This window comes from Pipra filicauda, unplaced genomic scaffold, assembly GCF_003945595.2.
Source record: "Pipra filicauda isolate LSUMZ 115617 unplaced genomic scaffold, ASM394559v2 scaffold110_size2237424_pilon, whole genome shotgun sequence".
Classification (NCBI taxonomy): Eukaryota; Metazoa; Chordata; class Aves; order Passeriformes; family Pipridae; genus Pipra; species Pipra filicauda.
Window position 1 is genome coordinate 655,883 of NW_024103552.1, and position 21,567 is coordinate 677,449.

Sequence of the window (21,567 nt, forward strand, 5' to 3'; positions counted from 1 at the left end):
TATTTTGTTTATTCTTCTCAGCTGTTCATAGGTGTTATTTATAACAAGTGTAGATTACAATATCCTCAGACAAAGTGTCGTACCTAACTTTGCAAATGTCAAATGAAAGAATAATTGTCTAAATAACCAATGCAGGTCACAATGTAGCCTGCATTAAGTGGTATTTTAGAGCTTTATAGTCACAAATTCATTAATTGATCACTCCTTATCCCCATTTAAAAATATTTTCATTGTATATAAAAACTGTTCAGTCTTTCTTAAACCAACACATATATATAAGTCAACTATTTCAGTCAATGAGAGGCTCAATCCGAATTCCATTCAAGTGGGAGTTTCCCACTGCCGTGCTACATTTTGAAGACCTAAGTTAACATAGTAAGTGAAGCCACATGAGACTTCATGGTTCCATTAGAAATTTTGTAATTTAAAAAAAAAAAAAAACAACAAATTTAATCAACTATGAAAATAACAGTGAGATAAACATCATCTAATCTCATCATAAGCTTAAGAGTCAAGTTCAACTGGTCATAAGTCTAATACACACTTTAACAGAGGAAAATTCTGAATTGAGTAGCAAAGAAAGTCACATTGATACTATGGCAAAGAAACCTAAAATTTTTTATATCAGGTGCATTTCCATCTAACACAGGTGTAAAAAACATACTACTTGAATACAGCTATCTCATGCAATTTCCTCACTAATATTAAAGGAGTTGAGACAACTGGAATGAAACTTCCTTTTAGTAAGAGGAAAGGCATAAATACACGTTAGAGTTTCCGTATTTCTAACTGTGAAAAGCAAATAATAAAATACTCACTCAAGAGGAAATTAAAATACACAAAGTAGGAAATCCATTGATGTTCACAAAGCTAGGAAAATGCCACTAATTAAAAGCATGCTTGAAATGCAATTTCCAGTTACTTGTCACACACCATTAAAAGAAACAGTCCTTCCAATTTATCTAAAAAGTCACGTCAGGAACCAATAAAAGACACAATTCAACATCATCTAATAAACAAGATAAGCAAATAACTGTGTATACTTGTTTGTACTTACACTCAAATTATTTCCTTTTAATTGCAAAAGGATCAGGTAAAGGCTTGATACTAAAAGTCTACATGTTTTTTACATGAGTATTAAAGATATGCACTTGATTCTAAGGTTTTTGGAAAGTCTGCTTAGATACGTAACCACAGAGAGACAAGCCTTAACATTGTTCAACAAACCCACCCTCGTACACAAGAAGGATGATGAGTTTTTCCTATCAGCTTCCTACAGCATCACCATCCAACTTCCCAGAGGAACTTAAAAAACAAGAAATCCTCCAATATAAGCAGGCTGTTAAGACCTGATATTCTTAATATTAAAAAAAAAAATTAAATTACATTTTGGTGTTGTCCCTTTAAGTTAAAAGGCAGCACAGTAACTGTAATGTTTTATTAAAATTCGTTTTTAGAAAGGTCTCTTTGGAAATTAAAATGAATACTTTGGTAAACAGTTTCAGTTGAATTCATAAGTGATGGAATATTAAAGAAAAATTATAGTAGAAGTTCAATTACGCAGGAGGTCTATGCTTTAGAAACTAACAATTTGCAAGCAAAAATTAATTACCAGCAGAAGAGAAGGAAGAAGCAGCTGAAATAAGGTGATGGGTTGCCAGGGAGGAAAGAGTAATGAGCAGTGAAGCTAAAAACATAAGGAAGGCCTAGAGAGGAGAAAAGGAAGAGTGTTAAGGGGAAAAAGGGAGATAAGCTTATTAGTAAGCAAGTTACAAGTCAAAGAGAAATATTAAAAGAATATCTGCAGATAAAATAAGCCAACAAGATTTTTAAGAAGTGTAATAATTACATAAATACCAGGAAAAGCAACTATCTCACCAATCCAAGTGCTCCATTATCACCATAGATACAGGAGATTAGTAACTATTCGTTGTGTTATCAAAAACAGTAATTGTAAGAGCAGATGATAAAGCTCTGGCCAAATAAGCAGAATTTAAAGAAAGATATTATGGACTTTTTAATGAAGTAATAGTGCAAGTGTTCATGGCCTTGCCTTAAATAGAAAAAAAAAAGGTACTAGGTTCCATTGTTAAAAGTCGCATGCTTGTGTGTTCCTGTTCAACGATTAATGGCTGTTCTGCTTTCACATATACTTTTTTTTTGTCCATTAAAAGAAAAAAGGAAAGAAAAGGGAATGGAAAAATCCTATAATTCATACACTTATGTACTTTATGTTGATGAGAACACAATTACAATAGTGTGTACACTCTGATTTTATACTATTAAAATATAACTATACAAATTCAAACCTCTCTTGGCAGCAAGAATTAATGCTGGAAGATTAATACTTAAGTCAAAGATAATATTCAATTATGTTTTTTACACCTCTGCAGAATACTGAATGATTCGTGCTTAACATAAATCTTCAACTGCCACAGAAAGATTGTTAATATGAAAAGTAAACAGAAATGTCAGAGAAAAAGTATGGACCTTAGAGTATTATTTTATATGGTACAAAATACAAGTTAGGAAAGACAACAAGTGGAAGCACTAGTTAAAAACACCCCCAACTTTAAAATATTACATTTTTAAAAAACAGAAAGTTACCTACTGCTGGCAGAGGAAAACTGTGAAATTATGGGAAAACAACTAAATGAAACAGTCAGTCCTCTAATATACTAATTGTGATGACAACTACGAGGGATACAGAACAGAGGGACCATGTAAAACAAACAAATTTAAGGTCTACTTTTCTATTTTAACTCATATCAGAAAATTTGTAAGTGGAGTTACCTATTAGCACTATCATTTGCTGCTTGGATGCTGCTGTCTATTTGTAGGACTGTTTTATAATCAATGTACGCCTGTCGATACCGCTCCATTGACTCATTTGCCATTGCTCGTCGTAGAAGAGGCTTAAGGGAAAATGGCTGAAGCTCCAGAGCTCTGGAGAAAACAACAGAAAAATGCAGGATTGAAACAGAGTAACTGAAATAATAATAATAAAAATATTTTATAATATACACAATTATACATAACTTTGTGATTTCAGATGGGCTTTCCAGTAACATAACTAAGGAAAATGGGACTAAGTGGTTCACCCTAAATTCATTAATACCCTAAATTACATGCAGTTTTGAAATGGTTAGTGCTTTTACTACAGCTTACTCTACTCTATCTGGAAAACTGCGTTTATCACTGAGATATGATTAATGTAATGGCAGTTATTTAAGTGCAAAAGCTATTTTCTTAAGACATGCCTAGATCTACGAGGGTTTCGAGTATATGGTGCTTTCACTTACGTAACTTTCGATTCTTCTTCCTTACAGGAAAGTATGCACATAAAAAATACAGTCAGTAAGACAGGAATGTACACCTGTCTTTCTTTGCTTTTTAGGTTTTTGCCTGTCTTGTGTCTGTTTAGTCTTCTGATTGTCTGCCTGGTGAACACAGAGTTCAACACTGTGCCATCAGAAGTCCTCCCAAACACCATGTGCTTTTCCAGCAACATGAAGAAGCAGTCCACAAAGGCTTTATTTCTTAAAGACTACTTTTTTTTCAATCAATGATTCTTGCTGAAGAGAAAGAAGGATCAGCTTTGAAATACTGCAATTAAGATGAGTCTAGACAATTAGATTTCATAGAGTCATAAAGTAATTTAGGCTGAGATGTCCCTGGTCCAACCCAGGTATGGTCAACTCCCAAGATCAGACAAGGTTGCTCAGGGCTTGACCCAGCTGGGCCTTGAAAACCTGCAAGGGAACCTCTGCAAAACATCTCTGGGCAATCTGTTGCAATGCTCCACACTGTTTATGGGGAGGTTTCTCCTAATACACAGTCCCAAACCTTGTGTGGTTCTATTTTTGTCTGTTGTCTCTTATCCTCCCACAACACTGACAGAAAGAGCCAGGATCCATCTGTGGATAATCTCCTCATAGGAACTGGCAGGCTGCTCCTAGAACCTCTGGAAGCCATTCTCTAAGCTGAACAAACCCAGCTCCCTCAGCCTCCCCTCTTCAGGGAATACTCCAGAGTCCACAACCTGCTCTGTGACACGTCACTGAACTCACTCCAGGTGATCACTGTCTTTCTTGTACTGAGGAAGCTGAAAACCAGAAGTTATCACAGTGTTGTCTAACAAGTGCTGACTATGAGGGGATAATCACCTCTCTCAATCCACTGGCTGTGCTCCTGTTTATAAGCGCAAGGAGGCTGCTGGCCTTCTCTGCTGTAAATTGGCTTTGCATCATTACTCCTTCTAAAGCTAGAGAAACTATGATTTCTAGAAAAAACATTCTGAATTTCACATAAATACTTCAAATGTTCCATTTCTTTTATGCTGCTACAACTGCACACAACATCACAGCCCCTACAAAATGTCTGCAAAAATGCCTGACATTCTGTAACTCACAAGAATATTAACACAATTTCAAATTTCTAACCTCAAGAATGAAGGAAAAAACAACCATAAATAAATTCAGTGGAAGACAACACTGCTTGAAGAATAGTGGGAATGGAAAACTACATATTCAGGGTAGAGTGCAAAGATGATACAGCCAGGGACCAAACCACACAATAGTACTGAAGAAATTCACATCAGTACATGGGAGCCTTCTTTCACTCTTTGTAACAAGAATCAAAGGCACACCAAACCACAGTCTTGAGACAAGAGATCCAACATAGGGGTTTTTATACAATTCTAAGCCCCAAATAGCTAAAACTCAATAAAAGATAAATTTTAAATACTTATTTTCATATCACAAGTATCAGCACTACACAATTTTTTACTTTGAAATCAAGTAACCTATTTGTAGATCTTTCTTTATGTTGTGTTGCCTAGGGAAGATTTGTTTGACATTGTCTAATTTACACGTTTGTAGTTTTGCATTCCTGCTTCCCAGCCTCTAAAATTATTTCTACCACTAAGCATCAGGGGTACTTGTGTATTCAGAAAATAAGCATGGCAGTAAGGACACTATCATTAAGTAGTAAGAAAATAAGCTCCCAATTGGTAGGAATACAAAACCCAAAATCATTTCAGCTGAGGTCTTACATCAAACCTCCTGGATAGAAAAATGTGGTGGTTCTTGTTTTATTGACCAGCTGACTGTAGTCCTGCATGTTTTAACAAAATATTGCTAATGACTCTTTTTTTCAGAAAACTTTTTTGTCAGGTAGAATATATACAGTAAGTTATATATTTTGTTACTATGAAAGTACATGCTTATTTTATTTCTAGTTTTGGAAGCTTTTAGCAGCTGAGTTGTGCTGTGCAAAAACTCAACTGATTAATTAATATGATTTCTAATTGCTTTAGGATACGTTTTTGCACCTTAAGCCTCAGCATTACTAACTCAATCTATGAAAATGTTTAAAAAATATATATCAGAAATACAGTAATAATTTAGTGGAAGGCAATGTCTGGAAGTTATTGAAGGTGTCTGATCTTTTCTAACTCCTGTATCCTTAAGAGCCAGAATAAGCAGAAAGGACTTCAGCTCAATTCCTGAACAGCTGTAATTACTGTTTATGACTATTCAAAGTATATATTAAAAAACCCCAAATCAAAACAACAAACCAAACACAGAGGACACACACATATACACCATACACATGCTTGAAAGCAATTTCCAACTCTGTGATAAGTATCTGGCTTAACAAAGCTTTTACATATAAGTTATTGCAGAACACCATTGTAAACCTGCTTTTACATTAAAAATTTTAATCTTGCTACGCATCTCTATGTACACAAGAAGCTTAAAAACTGCCCTTACACAGCAAGACAGTAAGTTAAAAGTTACTCCTTCTCTAGGTTCCATGTGACTGTTTACATAACTGACAAAGATATCTGTCAGACCTTATTGATATTGTTCTGAGTCAAACTGCAATAGTAATATATCAGTTAAATGTTTGATCATCAGGAATGTTGCTCTACATGGGAGGTTTCAATTTACCTGTTACAATCCTGAATGCAGTCACTGCAGTTCCCTTCTTTGAGGTAACATGCTGCTCTGTTTGAGTACAAGATACTTAAATCATCTGGACTTCGTTCTCCTAAAAGAAGTTACAATTAAAATCAAAGATCATTACTAAAATGACACTTAAGAATTAAAGACTTGCCTGCTCCAAGTTGCAGTGCAGTGATGCAGTTTGCTGACACTGCAAAGCTGTAAGGAGCTTTTCTTTATCATGTCACCTAGAACATGTAATTATTCAAACATAAATAAATGCCAACAGCTCTGTTTCAAGGAAATTAAAATATTACTTTTGTTCCTATATTTCGTCACATGAATTGCTGTCTACTGAAATGAGAATTTACTACACAGTAACTCGTGACAAAAATCAACAACAGACTAATTTAATTCATCGGCAGTTCCTTTAAATCATCTAAACAGTCCTGGATTTAAGTATAAGATATTACACTCACCTAGACCAATGACATATTCAATTGCTTCCGAGTATTTGAGCACAGCTTCTCCAAACTGTCCACTCTTAAATAACTCGTTTCCTTCACTTTTTAGTTTTGCTGCAATAGCAGGAAGTGAAGTAGGACTGGCACCACCAGCCCACTGAGACCCTGCGGTATACCATCTGGAGCTCCCAGATTCAGAGCTTTCACTCTTCTGATCGCTGTGTAAATAGCCATTAACTTCACCTTCGTGGTCTGACAAATGCTTTCCTGGTTTCTTTTCTGGTGTGTCTTTTTTTAATCCGCTCTCAGTGGGCTCCTTCTGCTTCTGCTTCTCTCTGCCCTCCGCCTTACCGCCGCCTCCTTTGCTACGGAACTTTCTGTGCGCGTTGCCCATCGCGGGCTCCCCGGCCGCCGCCTCCGCCGCCACTGGCACAGCGGTTCCTGCAAGGAAGTTAATGAGCAGGGCTGGAGCTCGCATCATCGGAACGAACTATCGTCCTGCCAACGGGGGGGGGGGCTGCCAAAGGACAGGGGGCCAAATCCTGCAGACATCCTAATGCTACCAAGATTTATCTGCTTCAGAAAACACTTCCAAGGACACAGGAAAATTCCTACTTACAAGTAATTTACAATTGTTATTGAGAAGGTGTTACTATGAAATGTCATTCCTCTTCGCTGGGCACATGGGAACCCCTGTCCTGTAGCGTCAGAATGGTAGAGTTCACCTTGAAATTAACTCTTTACATACTGGCTATTACAACACGGACACTTCGATTTTCCATGACCAAATCAAAATGCTTGCATGCTAAAATTAGATCACACAGCTAACAAACCAGTAACATTGTACACTTCAAAACTCTCCACAAATACAACATACAATAGGGGAGATAAAAGCTTCTAAATCCTTATTGTGGAGTTTTCATTCAAACATCATGTCAAAACCCCTCTTATACATACTTCTGATCGTTCAACTAGCACTATTATTTATTACCAATTTAATTAGGAAAAAATTATAGAACAAAGGTATCAGATAATAACATCTCCATTTTCCTTATTCACCTGAATCCCTACCAGATTATTATCACAGCATTCAAATAGAGATTTCTGCAGAGTGCCTGACTCTTGATATTAGTACTCACAGAAAGGCAACTCCGTGTTGTGGTACTATTAAGATGCTGGAGTTTCACCTTCCCTTAACTTGAAATATTTAAGTTTTTCATGCCTTCATATACTGGAGTGATACTTCCAGTTGACAAAACATCTGAAGTTGACTCAACATGGGTGAATTTCAGGTTGTTACAAACGAATTTATTTTTTTAATGAACAAAATGTTACTGAAATCAAACTGAACAGGATGGGAAAGCATAAAAATTTTAAAAAACAATAAATTCTCTAGTGTCTAACAGAAAAAAGCTCCAACTGCCCCTTCCCTAGCTGTGGTGTCTATTTTGAAATACCATGTGGGCACAATAATACGATAAATCTACCCGCACAGACATTTTTAAAAACTTAATTATTTATACATACATTCAACAAAACAGAAAAAAAATTAAATGTCACAGACAAACAGGTAATAGGGCAAGTTTTTAGAAAACACAGTGAAACACTCTCGAAAAGCATCCCAACTTCTACAGAAAAAGAAAAACCAAGGGAGGCAGACAAAATGTGATGTGAATGTCATTAACGTGACCATCACTTCCTGAATAGAGGAGAAAATTTCCTGAAGATGAAGTGCACAGAACCAGTCCTGAATTAAACTGGAAACATAGCATTTGGAGTGCCCTGGAAAATAGGAATACTCACAGTTACCTTGTTTAGTTGGTGGGTAATACTAATTGCCTAAATATTTCTGGACTGAGTAAACAACATGCACAAAACTGTACAGATATATTTCTCAAATATAGTTCTCATTGTCTTTCAGTTTCAGTGTTTATAACATAAACAAAGTTCTTGTATTGGTCTCTACAGAGAAATGTATTTGTGAAAGCAGTATTCTGGGCTAAAAAAAAAATCATCACTTACGAACTTCTCTTAAAAAAAAAAAATCTAGATGCATTATAAATTCCAAAGAAAATTTAAGAAAGGTATTGAGAAGTATGGGCAGAATTTTGATCAGAATGACAACAAATGAAATCTAGAAAGAATTTTAATGTATGTTACTACTACAGTAAGAAACTTAAAATGGAAAGACCATCATAAACCTAAAAAAAAAAACCAAACTACTGACTACTCCAAAAGGAATATTTGCAGTTTGGGGTTTGTTTAATGGATGCCATTGTCTTTCATTTAAAATTAATTTCCAGCTACAAAAAGTATTTATCCTCCAAAAGCATGGCACGAGAATAACAGTGGCAGAATGAAAAACAATGTATCTAAGTTCAGTTCACAGTGAATTCACCTATTATGAAGCCCGTAAACATTTTCAGCTCTTTCATCCACTCTGAACTACCTACATACGAAGGCAACTGGAATGTTCTAAATCTCTATAGATTAACTTCTAAAATCTTAAAATATTTTTTCTTCATTTGCCATACACTGTCAGCAAGTATCTCTTTTGTATTATGTGTTCTTGGTTTAGATATTGAGATTGTACCTGGATTTTTCTGAACCAGAAAATAAAACAAACTTCCCAGATAACTCTGATCTCTCCTTAGGAGCAGTCTCTGTTTATACAAATGAAAAATGACTGACACTGTAATTGAGAGGTTTTCTTAACTTCAGGATATGCATTGCAAATGCAATGCTAGAGCGCATTTTCAATATTGTCTGTTTTAACATGTACAAAATTTTCATATTGCAAGCTTGCAATAGAGCCTAAAAGCAAGAGGCTGGGCCCCACTGTGTTACACACTGCACAAATGAATTATAAATAAGGGTTCCTTCTTCAGAGAGATTACAATTCTAAAAAAAAAACCAAACCAACAATACCAAATGAACAAACACACTGGAAAGAGGATCATGGAATACAGTGGTAGAGAAGAGCAGAAAGCAATACCAGGAATGCCAAAAATACAACAGCAAGCACAACTGATCACTGGAGTAGTTAATTGTCTCCTATCAAACACACTTTGCTTCTCAACAAATCAAAAACTTTAAAATGGAAATCTAAGACCTTACTCACTGTAAGGCCATGAAACAAACACAGTAGCTCTTCAGAGCTAAAGAAAACAAAAAATATTTTGATTTTTTCCCCCAATCTCTAAACTGTAAGCTTACTAAGAATTCATTAGGCTTACCAACTAGAATGTGAAATAAATGTGATTACATGACAGGATTACATGGACTACTGGACTGCCAGTGACTGCGTGACCAGATGTATAGAGAAGACATACAAGATGTTTAGTCTACCTACTGCTGTTAGGTTCACAGAACATTTTTATTCATTAACTGAACTAAATTCATATTTGTTTCCAGTTGCACAAGAAAACAGAGAGTAATCTATGACAATGCTTGCCACTTAAATCTCAAAAACAGTCAAGTGTTTCACATGAACACATATGCCACTGACGTCAGTTGACAATCCTCCCTATGTTTAAAAGCCTAACCTTTCATCAACAGAATGGGAGTCTTCCTATGGAGCTAGAAGGCACATAGTCATCTGAATGTTCCCAATAGAAAGCAACCCCAAATTAACTGATATTTAGGCTAGGGACACGATCCATCCTTTCTTCCAGGGTTATAGCTGAGGAGACTTAGTGGACACCAACTGATTTTGAAAAATGTATTTTCCTTAAACTTGTGTGCAAATAATGCATCATTATATCACACACGTACAATCCTACATTCATGATTAAGCTGGAAAACCCACAGACTGATTTAATTTCAAGACCAAGAACTACATAGGCACAGAAAACACAGAAGTCACTGCCGTCGTGTCTCATTACCCCTTCATTAAAAACCAAAAAAAGATTGATAGTTTTCAAAACAAACAAAAAGAAAAATTACAGACCACTTGATCATTTTTACATCCTTTGATCCAATCAAGGGAAGAAAAACGCAGAATCAAAATGTGACATGGGAATGCAGGAGCGCTGTGTGAGAGAAGGATCTAAGAAACACAAAATATTCTTTAACACCAAAAAATATCTGTTACTGGGTCCACATCAAAGGACAGGTATAAAATTACACAGGGCCCAGGGAAGTAGGTGATTTATAGCAACATGTTCCCTCTGTCTCTGTTATACGCATTACAAAAAGAATTCCAAAGATGAGTAGTAAAACTGGATTCTAGATTCACACTTGGATCTACTTAACGTAGTAAGTATAATTCTAGCCTTCAAACAGGTAAAATTCTTTGAAAGCAAATATGGATGAATAAACACTGCAACGTCAAAAGCAATGTTTTTCCTCAGGTTAAAATAAAATAGGAAATGATATGACATTACTTTTATCTCCACCACTTCTTTCACATTCTTCTGTATTTTCCCCTCTTTCTTCATCACATTCTGAATCCTCTATCTCTTGAATAAGTATTCTTTTTCCTTTGCCTTGAATCTCAGATACAGGCTTTAAACCTTTCAGTTTCTCTTCAATCTCCAGCAGATTTTTCTAGAACAGAGAAAAAAAACCAGGAATAGCAGAAGCCTTTTTTATTTTGTATATAAATTATTATTTATATACAGCAAATAAGCTCTATTAAATAATCCACGTGAAATCCTGAAGAACTATCAAGATGTTACCAATATAAAAAGATAGTATATAAATGTGAATTTCCCAAGAGTTGGTATCAAAACCAAGATTAACACTCAATTTCTGTCTCTCTCAGAAGATATCACAGAAATAAATAAGCATTTTTCTTGAATTAACTGCTTAAGCAAAAAAAAAAAAAGTTGAAAGAAAAAAAAGATTTACTATTCTGGTATCTGGCATGATCTACTAAGAAGACACATGTAGAAAACAGGCTCTCTAAAAAATTTCCAAAATAGCCTAAAGTCAAAATCAAAATTTATGCTACAGTGAATCTGATGTCTGATGGGGGAATGTAACTGATAAAACTAGAACCAAGAGACGACCATGTCTTAACAGTGTAGCAGAAGGTCACAGCTGAATAATGAAAGGGTTTGCTCTTCTTGTAAGAGTTACAATTAGATGATCAAACAGCTTCTCATTCCATAACCTTTTTTATTACTCAAAAAAACCCAATTTTAACTGCACTTAGAATCACAGAATTGTCAAGGTTGGAAGAGACCTTTAAGATCATAAAGTCCAACCATCAACCTGCACTGTCACTGTAACCCTTAAACTCCTAAACCACTTTACACTTTCAGAGCAGAGTAAGATACATCCAACATTATGCACTATTCTGAATCTAATTCAATGCTGTGCAAGGAAGTGCCATCTCAGTACTCCCTGTCTCAAGACAAAAATAAGAACAGCACCAAGCAAAGATTCACATGGACAAAGTACCTTGAAGAAATCCAGTTACTGACAACCAATTTACTTTTCTGTTAGGGATTCTGGACGTAAACATACACTCTGTATATGTTCCATACACTCCTGTTTAGCTCGAGAGAGTTTTGAGGATCCTCCAAGCAAAGAGCAACTTGAGAAAAATGCCCTGCTAAGCACTTGTCATTTCTAAATGTGCCAGCCAAGGCATAATAGCTGGCATGGATAAGGACAAAGTACAGACATCTGCTCTGAGCCACAAAAGCATTGCTCAGCAAAGGAACTAATGCATTTACATCTCTGGAAGAGTGTACTCCAAATGAGTATTTATGTCTGGTATTGAAAGAAGTCTCAGCACAGCCTGTTTGATACAACTTTTCCCAAAGACTGCTGTGGAGTTTTTCATCACAGACTCACGAGCTATTTAGTGATTCACTCTTGTAAACAGAAAAAAAAAATCCCAAATCTCTTTTAGAAACTCAAATCTCAAGACAGATGTAATTCCTTGGTTAATGTGAAACTCAGGAACTATTCTGGAGAGGAATTTATCTCCAAGAACACCCCACAAGGCATAAATGCTGTGCGTGAATTTGACACAACAAACTTGTACCTCTCTCACTGGGTCAAGCAATAGCAGTGATCAAATAACTCCATGGAAAGAAGCAGCAATCAGCAGCTGCTGGCAGCTTACACTATGCCACCAGCAAGAACTGGACAGAATTCAGGTGATGAGACAATTAAACAGCATTCAGAAGTCATAAGCAAAAAAAGTGTGTGGGGGGATCAGTATGATGGAGTCATAAATAACAGAAAAAGAGCAGTTAACTATCAAAACTGCCCAGTACTGAAGATGCTCAGGAATGTAGAGTCCCAGTGCAAGGACTGTGTTCTAACCCGCAAAACACCCCCAAGATACCAATGAACAGACACAAATCAATCCTCTCCTAAACAGCTGAAGTAATAGCACAAGGATCACATCCTGACCTTGATTTGCAAAGAAAGCATCTGGCTTTCTTAGATCCAAAATTAGCTATGAATGGTCCAGATTTATCAGAAGGTATCAAAGGTTTTTCATTCTAGCCTGGAGGTGAGAGATGAGGATCATGCTGAAGCGAGGACAGAACCCAGGTCCTCTCCTTTTGTGTTGACTTTACCACTGCAACAATAGAAGCTTGGCATCTCTGTTGAATTTTTCTTTTGATTATGTGTCAAACTTAAACGCACCTATCCCAGTGGATCTTTTTGAGAGAAATTTCCAAGTAATTTTTATCAGCTAAGACACTAATACTGAAAGCATATTCAACAGCAAATTTTTAGGCACCTAAATTATCTAAATCAACAGAGATTTTTTTTCTCACAATTAAGTTGTGAACAGAAGATCTGATCACAAGTACCTAATGTCCACCACCTGCGGTCTTGGGAAACTGATCAATGGCACAGCAGCTTGAGTGGGTCCTGAAAACTCATATTCAAATGAAAGAACATAAACTGTACTCACTTTATGCTACAACTGCAAACAATCTCTTTCTAGCCATATTCAACTCACTGATCTCTACCTTAGCTATAGGGTTTTCTGGTTCAACACCCAATACTTTATTCAGATCCTCTATGGCTGTTTGATAATTCTGCAGCTGACTGTGTACAGTGGCACGGCGCAGCAGAGCTACAAAGGAACAAAGTGTATTAGTTATGTATTTAAAGCATAAAGTGGCTAAAAGTACACTATTTTTTCTAGACATATTAAGTGTCTATATGGTTTTTTAAATTTCGCATTTACTTCATAATGACTCTATATTCGTAATAACTGTTCTCTTGATAATTTTTAATAATGCAATTTCACATGACATCTTTTCAGATAGCAATTATGAATTCTGAAGCATCTTTTCATATTATTAAATTTTTTTCCCTACACCCATGCAAATACAGGTAGCTACATTCAAGTCCTTGCCCTCACAAATGATTAAATCAGCAACTTTCATAGTTTTCATGTTGCTTTTAAGTTAATTAATATTTCAGTGTGGGCATTATGGAAGTATTACGCTGCACGAATACAAGAGGGCTTATAGTCATTATATAAGGAAGAGTTAACCCCATGCTACCACATAAGAATACTCATAACAGATCAACAGGATGAACTGCATAAAACGTCCCTAACTTCCCAAAGAAATGTTGAAATTACTTTTAGGAGCTACACTGTTTCCTTAATTATACTTGGACCTAATCTAAAGCTCAACATGAATGGGTATATACCGTCTTATTTGCTAGAGAAAAAATAGTACAAAGAAGGGCAACTTTATGTTCTACTTTACCTTTTATGTTGCCAGGTTCCATATCTAGTACCTTCTCACAATCCTGCAAAGCACTGTCCCAGTCCTGAAGTTTGATTTCTGCTTGAGCTTTGTTGTTATATGCAGCTGCAGTCGGTATTACTGATATACTCCTAAAAAAAAGGGAATATTAACCATGGTGGGCTGATAATTCGAAAACCTGAATGTAGAAACTCTTCACTACTAAAAGCTGAAAACAGTATTATAACAATATTAATACTGATATTCTAACCACAGTAGTGGTTAGAAACTCCCTCCTGTGAAACCAGAGGCAACCATCCACCACCTAGTTTACTGTCTTCAGAGGCCTATTGCTTGCCAGGGCTTAGACCTGAGATGTTGCACAGAAGATGCCACGGCTCATCTGTCACTTAAACTACTCCCTCTTCCTGCTATCATGTAGGCTCCAAAAATACTGTCAAATGAAACCTTTGAGAGTGTCAAGAGTAACCACAGAGCTCTGCAGGTTATGGTGAAGAGCTTGGGGGGTGAGGGGCACCAATGGCCTTCTCCTTGATCTTGCTTGTAAAGGGGGAAGACTCCGGCAGCACTGGGTGCTAAGATGCACATGACAAAGGAGTGCATGGGAATGTTTGCCAACACCCTTGCTAACTCAGCAAGGACAACCCTAAATTGAGTTCACTGGGAAGAGTGGGCAATAGCAAGTGGTGGGGGTACAGCACACTGGCATACTCACACTTCCCTTATAAAAAAAGCATGACTGAGGAGGGACAAGATCAAGTGTTTGCACACAAATGCACAGTGCATAGGGAACATGGGGAACAAAAAAAGAATAAAAGAATAAAAGGTCTGTTTCAGTGGGATAAGAGAGATGGTGGGATAAGCTGTGTACTCAATTCCATTCACCTTGGACTTCTCTGCTTTTGAAACAAATACAACAGAGGTCCTGGAGCAACAACCTCTACTTACATAAATAAAGTCAAAGTCTGAATGTAGTCCACTGAGCACTAAATAAGACGAGCACTTTTTAAAGGTATATGGCAAATGCATTGCCACAGTCTTATTTTTATTAACCTTATGTTCACACACTTTTTTTTCTGGACTGTTACTAATTACACTGTTATGATGAAGCTGCAAACAATGATTTTTTTAATCTCCTAAGAATAGATTATAGAAGCAATTGTACTTATTCACACTTGAGACAATCCTACCAATGAGACAATCCTACAAAAACGTTTAATTACAATTAATTTAGTTTCTCAACACACTGCTTATCCTTTTGTTTTTGTAAATATGCCCTTGAATCTCAACTGTTTTGAAAAATCTGAAGTCTGTGACACCTGTAGACTGCATTTCATCAGTAGCCACGTCTCTTCCTGATAAATAAAAATTAATATCAGTATGCAACAGCGCTTTAAGTATTTTTACGTCAAATCTTTTTTGCCCTTTTGAAAATAATCTAATTGTCATTAGTTACTTCAATTACATTGCTCTAAACATAATATTCACAAGTAACAGTCATTAAAATATAGGAACACAAGAATATTTACTCACCGAGTGTAATATGTCACTGCTTCCATATAATCGCCAATGGCAAAGGCTTCATTGCCCTTTTCTTTTTCACGAGTAGCAACAAAGATTTTCTCTCTCTTTGTCATTCCTAGCAAAAAATATTTCTACATAACAACAACTAACAACTTGTGCAGATGTAATCAAAACACCGTCAGCTAAAATATTTTGAATGTCATAATCTGCATATTATTTTTAAAAAGCACGTGGCTTACGAAAAGACAAATTTGTATTTTATTTTTTGTAGTAAAACCTAAATTCTTCTGATACAATTCAGAGTGCTAGCTGAAAGCGGTCGGCTAACCTCTACCATTCATTTATAATACCAGATGTATGCTTCACTTCTTTACCTAGAGCTCTCAACCTAAACACAATATAAACACTCTAAATGATTATTAACATCAAGACTAGAATTTTTTTGAATATGGCTTCAAGCTCAGTTGATGATCTAACAACTTCCAGCATATCTAGAGGCCGAAAAATAAAGACACTAACTATATGATATACCTCTTCAACTTGTATTCATGCTCTACAACACATTATTACAATTAAAGACAAATTATGTTTCTAAGACATTACCAGTTGTGTCTATTGTATTTTTGATAATAGGCAGACTTGGCCTATTGAAGAATCTTGATTTTGAGTTACTTTCTTCACAGCTTTCATCAATTTTAGAACATTCCTTTTCCACATCGAACCTTAAATTAACAAAAATGACAAATTCAATAATGCTGCATAGGAAGACTCCTTGACTAACAGAAAGTCATATTATATTTCCATTATAAACCAAAAGAAAAGGAATAAAGTGATCAATTATGTGTGACTAGTCAGGAAAAAGACATTTAGTCTTAACTCCCTCCTCTGTGGTGTACTTTCTGTGCTTCTGTTTATACATTACCTCCTCCTCTTCCTCCTCAGAAAAATCTCTGCCTCAGCTCCTCTCTATCTCCCCAAAAAAGATAACATTTAAGAATTAGTATCATCAGGCTCAATCCCAGCCCCATCAAACATCTCTATTAACCTTTGCCAAAATACCTAAGAAACAGCTTCAAAGCAATTTCTCTCAGTAAATCTGAGAGAAATTTCAAAATAGTCTCAGACACTTACAAAGCTACTCTGAAGCAGCTTTTAAAAACAGTGGTTAGGAATTTATATAAAGAAATATTGCTGCCATAGTCCTATAAAACAAATATGGTAATAACCAATTCCTACACTAACTAGAAACACTATGCTTGATGTTTTTTTGTGTAGGGCTTAATGAAAAATAGCATTTTCTTTCCACAATGATCTTGACAATACAAATAAGTTCTATCTGAAATAGAGATACCATTTTGAAAATTTAACCAAATCAAAACCTTCTCAGGTAAGGCTAACTGTACTCCATTTTGAATCTGATCTTTTGCTAGCTTACTTTTACCTTTTTATTATAAATTAACCACATTTCAAGTAAATGTTTTTAAAATAAGAAGTTAAACGTTTTGTTCAGAAATTGCCTCAAGAATTACTTGAAAGCTTTGAAATTATCCACAAAATGTTTTGAAAACATGATATGCTTCAAAATGGAAAATTTCTTTCAAACAACTTCTGTTTCACTATACTCATAATCCAAAATAAATACATTATAGGGGAAAATTCACAAACTGTAGTATTATCAGCATGCTAAAGCACTTAAAGATTGTGTATATAAAACTGCAAACAAAATCCACAAATGATTACTTTGGAAATTTGGATTACAGTGGAAAGAGGGATGAAAGAATAAATTGTTGCAGAAGTTATTCTGATAATCTATTTTCTTTGTCCACATTTTAGGAGGAAGGCCCCAGTACACACATGAAAATAACTGATATGCACAAGTGTTTGTAAGAACAACATCTTACACAGAACAGGGTTTTTGTAGGCATTTTGGGGGAGAGTTTCATTACCCAACCCTCCCAATACCTAGATTTAGCTCTCCATCTACAGCACTGGAAACTTGTGCCTCCTCACTCTGATTCTACAGCATCATATTCCAGATTTCAGGAACTCCAGAAACACTTCTACCATGCAAAACAGAGAATTATGTGCTTTCCCCCCTCTGTGTTCAACAGTTTAGCTATCAATCTGTCATATAACTTGGGATGGTAATACACCACCACTATATGATGCAGAGAGTGTCTTTATATCAGGGCTCCATCCACTCTCAAAACAGCTACTGTCCAAATCCCTATTATGTGTAATTGCATCTGAGTAAACTGATGCACCTGCCTGAAGCTCATTCTTTGAAGTCAGTAGGGTTCAGTGCAGGAGTAAGTATTCATCAGTTTTGTTTTTAATTTAGAATTGTGGCTTTAGGTATAGAGAAGATCAGATTTATAAGCCCATGTAAAATAAGCCTAGAATTGCTTTCAAAAAACTCAGTAATTACATTAATTGCAATTCCTTGCTTTTATGTACCTCTATAGATTTATATCTTTGATGCTGAACAGAAAAATTAAATCTGAAAAGAGAAAAAAAAAATCAGTCTTTATTTTTCTGATGACTTGCTGTACTTCACACAGTTGGTCCAAAAGTATAAACTAACTTGTTCTAGGTGTTAGCAACACAAAGCATCATTTGCATTTTAACAGAATATTTATTAAGAAAAAAATGAAGTTTCATAGAAGTGTTACAGTTCCCTGAAGTGCTGACCTTAATACTATGTTTCTGGAAAATACAACAACTGTGTTCCCTAATTAAACAAATAAATAAGCTTTAATAAAAACTTAAATATAAAGGATTTAACATACTTTTCCCATTCACTGTAATCCCGTGGAATGTTCTTCTTGTTTCTTTGTTTGTTTTGCAGTGTCCTGTTCTGAAAGAGAACCAAACAGCCAGTAAGATAATTTTTTGCAGTAGAAATTGCAAAGCCTTTTTTTTTTAGTTTTGTTTCTGCAATGCATTCTGAGTTACCAATGCTATTTGTGACTAATCTCAGCATAATCTTGAAAAAGTAATTTGTGTTGCTTTAAAGAAAATCTTCATGCATTTCACATATCATTGCAATCTGAGGAGCTCTTCAGTCTCACACTTTCTCTCCACTGCCCTGTTACATGTCACAGAGGCACTGAACAAAACTTTCAGACAGAGACTGCTCTTTCCTAATTAGGATCTTGTGATGCCACCTTCCTAACCATCTTTTCAACACAGCAAGGGAGAACTCAGTTTTGGGAAAATCCAGCCTTGTGATGAGGTGTTTCACATGAAGATTGAATCAGTAACTTTGAGGCATGCCTTTTCCAGGAGAATGCAATGCACGGATTTTGATAGTCCCTGGAACCCTCACAACAAACTTCCACATTATTGACTCAAAAATAGTGTCTAGACTTCTTTTGACTACTTATGACTCCACTAAAGCTAATTCCTAAGATGATTTACATTCATTCTAGCTTTTAGACAAGCTCCATCACTGGGGTTTGGCTTACCTAAAATTTATCTTTAGGATCTTCCTGCAACAATCATCCCAATAACAGATTTGACTGACTTGTATTGCAACCCACCTCCTACACTAATGGAACCTATTTCCATAACTGTCACCTTTGGCATCGATTCTGGTTCTCTCATGAGACTTTATTTCTGATATGTCCCTCCCTGCTTGCTGACTTCAAAATACTTAACAGCAAGGTGTGGTTCCCAACAGGTATTTCACAGTGGAAGAGCCAGTTCAAAATACTCCCATCTACTCTGTCCTGGCCATTTTGCCCTTCTATTACCTTATGATCCATAATTCACTAAGTTAGACCACTGTAATTCTTTGCAGAGTTGCAGATTTACAATTTTCTGGATTCAAACAAACAACAGAGATCACAGTACAATCCCTAAATATCTGTACCAGTTCAACTGGACCAAAGAAACAAGCAGCAGCCTCTTAAACTTGCTTTACCAGTGGTGACGCTGTAACAAGGACATACTTCTGTAGTTGCATGTAAACAACTCAATTTACATAATGCAAATGTCACCCTTCCTGTAAACACTTCTGACTATCTATAATGTTAGGTTACACAAACTTTTATAGTATATAACTTCAGAATTACTCTTAATGTTCTTCTTTCAAGAAGCTTGACAAAATGACAAATACATTTAGTGATCAGAGCATGTTTGGAGGAGGGAACTCCTAAATATGCCTTCCTGAAACATGAGTTATCATTATGTATGCATCCTGGTGTATATTACAAATGTACTAATTTAATAAATACCAAATCTTTTTTTTAAACCAGAAGTCATTAATTTAAATGAGCACAAAAATATTGAAACTGTCAGAAGAAAATGCATAAGGTACTTACAGTAATGCAACTTCAACTTAGGGAGAGAACTACAGCATATACTTTAAAGGAATAAGGCAAAAGAATTGACTCAAAATTTCACAATTTTAAAAATTCTAGGTTTCATGTTCTTGAGACAATTGTAATGAAGTTGTGGTTCCAGCAGTCAGGAATTTCTCCATCAGTAATATTTCAGAGCATCTCATCCAATGAAAAATATATGTTTGCATGCTGTGGGACTAAAAAAAAAGTAAAAATCTTTGTGCTTGTCGTTTTTCTTGCCAGAACTCACAACACATGGATCTCACAGGTTCTGAAGCCCATTAGACACTTTCAGTGGGCCAAAGAGCAACACAGAGACTGGCTGTTCAGGTGATACAGAATTCGTCCTTGGTTCTCCTGTGGGCCCTGCATGCTGGTCTAAGACACTACTATAACGTGTCAGCCAACAAGTATTCTTTTTTAGTTCAGACTATCCAAAATAACATGAGAGCTATATAGATCCTATCACAGTGAATTTTTATAACACAGACCTTGGAATGCATGTTGCATGCCCTGGACAGTAGCATGAGGAGGTATCTAAGGACAGAAATCTTTCTGGAATAGTATTAGGAAACCACATTTGGCAAAAGAACCTATGCTGAGATCCCTACTTGAACACGAATATCTGTAAACCCATGATCTAGTTCTCTCCTGGAAGAAGTGAGGCAGTGTGACAGAAAAATAGGGATGTAAGACAGAAACTTCCTCTTTAACATTGTGTTAAAGAGGAAAATATTGCATAAACTTAACTCTTTTTCTATTCATTTTTGGAAAATCTTGCCCATGACTTCACACCAATAAAAAGAAAACACCATATAGAATTACAAGCTATCAGCAGTGAACTGAAACTCTACCTACATTTTGTATTAGCAAGAAAATCTGGTTATAGATAAAACAAAATGCTTCCATTTATAAAACTGGTATCCATTGGTGCAATCCAGTGTTTTAGGGTCAATAAGGACTTCCAAAATTGGCTTAATTGAAGATGCTGAACTTTTTATGCATCGGATCAGAGGAATAGTCTCCAGTCAAGCGATAACATAAAATTACAGAAAGGTTTGTTCATTTCTTTCTAGCAGAGAGGAGAAATTTATCATGCCAACTGTAAACTTGATACCACTTAAGAAATTATATGATGCCAGTCTGAAAATTAATTAGTCCTAACTGATTAGCAAAACATGTTTAAAAATTGTAAGATTACAAATAGCTTTATCAGAGAGAAAGAAAAGAAAAAAAAGCTGATTATGTACATTCAAATTTTTTTGAGATTTCATATTACAAATATAAATTTAGTGTATGCTGTAGAAATAGTTTCTTTTTATTCAGTAGTGATCTAGTAGTGATGTAACTGTACTGCTGCATAAAAAGACTGAATTCTAAAACTTAGTTTCAGGTCTCCCTTCTCTCTTCCAGGACAGGTTACAGTTATTTCAGAGGTCTTTGCTTGGACAAAAGGAATGGAAATCACATGCCACAGATAAAGTGTAATGCTATATCCAGGTTTCCTGAGTAATACTGCTAACACCTAAACCTTGTATGGAGAACAAAAGGTGAAGAACAAAAGAACAAAGCTTGACCTGAAGACTGT

The 21,567-nt window shown here is 35.7% G+C and overlaps 1 protein-coding gene across 4 annotated transcripts in view; it reads right to left on the reverse strand.

Annotated features, from left to right (window-relative positions):
* The window catches only part of SPAG1 (sperm associated antigen 1), a 38,306-nt gene that overhangs the window by 11,992 nt on the left and 4,747 nt on the right, over positions 1 to 21,567 (reverse strand). For all 4 annotated transcript variants that reach the window (XM_039382340.1, XM_027717505.2, XM_027717506.2 and 1 more), the window contains 9 exons: positions 18,423 to 18,490; positions 16,237 to 16,355; positions 15,643 to 15,748; positions 14,110 to 14,240; positions 13,357 to 13,463; positions 10,798 to 10,960; positions 6,428 to 6,853; positions 5,955 to 6,054; positions 2,794 to 2,946 (listed from right to left, as the gene is read on the reverse strand). In XM_039382340.1, coding sequence (XP_039238274.1) covers positions 2,794 to 2,946; positions 5,955 to 6,054; positions 6,428 to 6,853; positions 10,798 to 10,960; positions 13,357 to 13,463; positions 14,110 to 14,240; positions 15,643 to 15,748; positions 16,237 to 16,355; positions 18,423 to 18,490 — 1,373 coding nt within the window. The remainder of the gene's footprint in view (positions 1 to 2,793; positions 2,947 to 5,954; positions 6,055 to 6,427; positions 6,854 to 10,797; positions 10,961 to 13,356; positions 13,464 to 14,109; positions 14,241 to 15,642; positions 15,749 to 16,236; positions 16,356 to 18,422; positions 18,491 to 21,567) is intronic.